Source organism: Carya illinoinensis, chromosome 1 (genome assembly GCF_018687715.1).
Source record: "Carya illinoinensis cultivar Pawnee chromosome 1, C.illinoinensisPawnee_v1, whole genome shotgun sequence".
In the NCBI taxonomy this organism is placed as follows: domain Eukaryota; kingdom Viridiplantae; phylum Streptophyta; class Magnoliopsida; order Fagales; family Juglandaceae; genus Carya; species Carya illinoinensis.
The window spans coordinates 44311744-44316960 of NC_056752.1; the positions used below are offsets into that span (position 1 = coordinate 44311744).

The following is a 5217-nucleotide window of genomic DNA, read 5'->3' on the forward strand; positions in this document are numbered from 1 at the left end:
GTCAAATATCACTATGGTTTGATAGGTTCATGGGCCAGGGTCCGGTTTGTGAAGAGGTGGGAGAAGTTGAAGACCCGACTATTAAAATTCGAGATTTAGTTGTGAATGATCGGTAGGATGTGATCGGACATGAGCTGCTGTTGGGGGTGCAGAAGGCTAGTGCTGTTATGGTGCTAGTGGGGTCTTTGAAGATCGAATGCTAAAGATATCTTAATTTGGTTACCGGAGAAAAATGGGGTGTTTTCGACAAAGTCAGGATGCCAAATAAACAAAATACAGAACTTCACTGTAGTCTTCACGTAATAACAATGCAAATTATAATAAACATTGAATCATTCCTATTTCATATCAGGAAAGTGAAGTTGGTTTGCCAGTCACAATATATCCCTTTTTGTTCATTTACCTTTTCTTATTCAACTTTGAGATGGAGGAATTTGCATCTCTGCTTGCAATAAGAATCTGAAAAACCAATATTATAAGAATAAAGTTTTTTGGGAATTCTACATTATTGCTTTTTGGAGGATTGGATTAGATTCAGATCAATTTATCTCACCATAAAAAGATTTAGAAGACCCTTTTTTTATCAACAAAAGACAAATCTCTGTTTATATATGCATCTGCAAGGCCTGAATATGCCCGTGTCATTACCTGGGCCAAGAAATATAGTGTTTGTCAGTGGTGGTGGTATATTCTGCAATATAAATAAAGTAATTCTAAATCTTGAATGCCAGAATAATGTACTGTATATTCTTTGAACTTCAAAAAATTATCTTGATCCTTTCCACTCTACCTGGCATGTGACCCTTCAGGAAACTACCAGGTATAAATTTGTAGTATGCACCTTCCAGTAGAATTGGGGACTATGAACTCTCAAAACGGTTTCCAACGAACATTTTTTCATGGTTCCTTCAAAGTTGAATACCGTGCCCCTTTCCTCCAATAGACGGATACCACAAGGCACAATATATCAAATTTCCATTGAATACAAAATCACCATAAAAATGTGAACGGCAATATAGTGCAGAGAGAGATGAGTGTTAAGACCAAGAGATGTTGGATTTTGAATAAATCCAAGATCACCAAGATCTCTTGTCAAATGTATGAAGAAAATTAACAAGAAAACATACCTCCAAATACTTGTGATGGATTTTCCATTGAGTTTTAGAGTTCCTATAAAAGAGAAGAGAAAAATTGTTTCTATGGAGCAATACTAGTCCCAGTCCCTTATGTCTATGTGTCTTCAATTCGTGTCTGAGCCCCTTTATTTTTCAAAGAGAAGAGAAAAGGGCCAGTAGAACACACATAGAATTCAATGGGCTAGTTCTAATCAATTAGGGTGAGAGTATGGGCCTCCATATGTTTATAAAATGGCCCATCTCATTATGGGGTCAATGATTAAATTATAATGTTAGTCCATTATAAATAAATACAACAATCTCCCACTTGGACAGCATTATAGTTAATTACAACATAAACACAAACAAGCATCTCAAAACCGAAAACCTTGTTCAAAATGTGCCTTCAAGTATAAGCTAGCTAGTGAACGATACACCGATAGGGCATTCAACACATGACCAATAATTGCAATCACGTAATTCAGGCCAATGAGATTCAAGTGCATTATGAAAATAATCAAAAGAGTGACAAACACCAATTTCCATAAAAAGCCCTAGAGACAAATATGAATGTCTTTAAAGCAATAGGACTTGTTTAAAATGCAGTTGTAGCACCTAGTCTAGTGATTATATCGACAGGATATATGACACCAAACTTATACTTACAACTACCTGACTCAAGCATAGACTAAATAGATTAGCTCTGATAGGTAATAAGCATTGTCCACAGTGCGCATGACTCAGACACGAGACTAATCAATATGTCTCAGTACATAAAGTATGTATTGTCCAAAATGCGCGTGACTCAGGCATGAGACCAAACAGTCAATGATCACAGAACCACTAACTAAATACAACAAAGGACTCTAACAATCCCAAATGAGTCACATGCTCCTAAAATAGTTTTGGAGCTAAACCTTTAGTTAGTGGGTTAGCTAACATGTGTTCTGTGGAAACATACTCAACACAAATACAAGATTTGGTTATTTTCTCTCTAACAAACAAATACTTAATATCAATATATTTAGCACAAAAAGAGCTCCTAGTGTTTCGAGAGAAAGCAACTGCTGCATAATTGTTACAAAATATTTTCAGCGGCCTTGAAATGATGTTCACAACACCTAACCCGAAGAAAAAGTTCCACAACCATATAGCCTGACATGTAGCCTTATAACAAGCTACATACTCTGCCTCCATTGTAGAGGAAGCTGCAAGTGCCTGTTTGACACTTTTCCAAGAAACATCTCCTTCTGCCATCATAAAAACACAACTAGAAGTGGATTTCCTATCATCTAAACAACCTGCAAAATTGGCATTAGAATATCCAACTATATCAAGAATGTCAGATCGCCAATATGTGAGCACTAGATCTTTAGTGCCTTGCAAGTACCTAAGTACTTTCTTTGTAGCTTTCCAATGAGCCAAACCAGGATCACTCAAATATCTACCAACAACATAAGCAATATCAGGTTGTGTACATACTTGAGCATACATCAAACTATCCACAACTGATGAATAGGGAACCATTTGCATTTGAGTCCTCTCATTATCATCCTGAGGGCATTGAGACTTAGAAAACTTATCACCTTTTACAATAGGTGCTTTCCCAGGAGAAAAAGAATGCATATTAAACCTACTTAGAACTCGATCAATGTAGGTTTTCTGAGACAATCCAAGAATGCCTTTAGTTCTCTCACGGAAAGTCTAGATGTCCAAAACATAAAAGGCCTTACCAAGATCCTTCATATCAAAATGAGATGACAACATGCGTTTTGTTTCAAACAGAAGCTCAATGTCATTTGCAACGAGTAATATATCATCAACATAAAGAACAAGAAATATATACTTACTCCCATTGATCCTTAAATATATCTATTGATCAACAAGATTCTCCTTGAAACTGTAAGAGGTAACAATCTCATCAAACTTCAGGTACCATTGTCTCAATGCTTGCTTAAGCCCATAAATGGACTTATTAAGCTTATATACCAAGTGTTCCTTTCCTTCCACTTGAAAACCATCTGGTTGCATCATGTACACATCCTCAAATAGATGTCTATTAAGAAAAACTGTTTTGGCATCCATTTGATGCAGCTCAAGATCAAAATGAGTCACCAATGCCATAATAATCCGAAAAGAATCTTTGGTAGAAACTGGCGAGAAAGTGTCTTTATAATCAATGCCTTCTCTTTGGTTAAAGCCCTTAGCAACAAGCCTAGCTTTATACCTTTCTACTTGACCTTCAGACTTATACTTAGTCTTAAAAACCCATTTGCAACCAATTGGCCTATAGCCATGTGGTAGTTCAACTAAGTCACATACACCGTTTCGACGCATCGATGTCATCTCATCATGCATAGCATCCATCCAATATGAAGATTAAGGACTCTCAATGGCCTCCTTAAAAGAGACTGGATCAAGAGACATATCAGTATTAACCTCATGCTCCTGCAAATAGACAATATAATCATAAGAAATTGTTGGTCTACGACTTCTCTGTGATCTCCTCCAAACAATATCATCTGTTCTCATATCAACATCAGCTATAGTGTCAACAACCTGGTCTTGGACAATAGTATTGGTTCCCTCTGTCAATGGTGGTGCAGCCACTAATGGAGAAGTAACCTGAACATATATAACAACACGCTCATCCCTAAATACAACTTCACGTGTCACTGAACTCCCACTGTCACTAACATCCTCAAAGAAGATGGCTCGATCAGATTCAATAATTCTAGTAACATTAGAAGGGCAATAGAATTCAGGGCCTCTTGATCCCACACAATAGACAACAAAATAACTAGTAATGGTCTTATGATCAAGTTTCTTCTGCTGAGGATTATTAGGCCTTATTTCCGATTTACAATCCCAAACATGGAAATAATGCAAACTAGGCCTCTTACCTAACATAACTCATAAAGAGTTTTAGGAGCTGATTTACTTGGCACTTGATTCAAAACATATGCAGTAGTTTTCAAAGCCTCACCCCACAAAAATCAAGCAAAGTGGAATGACTAAGCATACACCGCACCATATTCATAAGAGTACGATTTCTTCTTGTTGCAATATTATTCTGTTCAGGAGTTCCATACATTGTGTACTGAGCCTCGATACCACATGCCTCGAGAAATCTAACAGAGGTCCAGGATTTCTACCAGTTTCATCATATCTCCCATAAAACTCACATTCTTTATCCGATCTTACCGCTTTGATTTTCTTATTTTTCTAGAGTTCCACAGCAGCCTTGAAAGCCTTAGAAGCTTCCAAGGAGTTTGATTTTTCTTGAATGAGCTCAATACAACCATAGTGAGAATAATCATCAATAAAGGTAATAAAGTATATATAATTTTCCAAAGCGGCAGGTGAAATAAGACCATAAATATCAATAGGAATTAAATCTAGAACATCCTGACTTATACTAATATTTTGCTTTCTGGCTTTTGCTAGAAGTTTCCCTTTGATACAAGCAACACAAGTTTCAAAATCAGAAAAAATCCAAGTCAACTAGAATACCATCCTTAATCAACCTTTCCATTCTTTCCCTAGAAATATGACCCAACCTTTTGTGCCACAACATGAAAGAATTCTTATTGGATCTAGTATGTTTAGAGCCAACTACAATATTCACAATAGAAACACTAGAAGAAGTAGGATCTAAAACAAGAAGTAAGTCAATTTTATATAAACCATCATATAAGGTAGCAATACCAACTAGAACATAGTCATAAAATATTATAGCCTTTCCATTTCCAAAATGAAAAATATATCCACATTTGTCCAAAACAGAAATAGAGATTAGATTTCTTCTGATGAAAGGTATAAAAGCAGTATCAGACAAGTTCAAAACCTGTTTAGAAGCCAAAATAAGTTTGACTGTACCAATGTGTTCAACTTTAACCTTCACCCCATTGCCCATATTTACTACTAACTCTGTATCAATTTGTCTTCTGTGATTCCTTAGTTCCTGCAAAGAATTTGTAGTATAAATGGTTGCAGCAGTATCTAGCCACCAAGTATTAGAAGGTGCTTAGACTAGATTAGACTCAAAACACACTAGTAGCGAACGTGTACCTATCTTGTCTAACCAAGCCTTAAATTTCCT

The 5217-nt window shown here is 36.2% G+C and overlaps 1 protein-coding gene across 1 annotated transcript; it reads right to left on the reverse strand.

The window, feature by feature from the left end:
* Positions 1-283: 283 nt before the first annotated feature.
* LOC122300249 (secreted RxLR effector protein 161-like) lies at positions 284-2741 on the reverse strand. Its single transcript, XM_043110762.1, has 4 exons — positions 2302-2741; positions 1128-1170; positions 404-459; positions 284-293 (listed from the first exon to the last, which is right to left on the reverse strand). Exons 1-4 carry the CDS (start codon positions 2739-2741, stop codon positions 284-286), a joined length of 549 nt encoding a protein of 182 aa, XP_042966696.1.
* Positions 2742-5217: the final 2476 nt, after the last annotated feature.

Bases quoted from the DNA above. Each gene is read 5' to 3' on its own strand.
- LOC122300249 (XM_043110762.1), bottom strand. From the start codon at position 2,741: ATGCATTCTTTTTCTCCTGGGAAAGCACCTATTGTAAAAGGTGATAAG. The intron at 1,171-2,301 runs GTATGTAGCTTG...TCTCTTTTATAG, and splicing joins TCCTCTACAATGGAGGCAGA to GAACTCTAAAACTCAATGGA. The intron at 460-1,127 runs GTATGTTTTCTT...TTGGTTTTTCAG, and splicing joins TCCATCACAAGTATTTGGAG to ATTCTTATTGCAAGCAGAGA.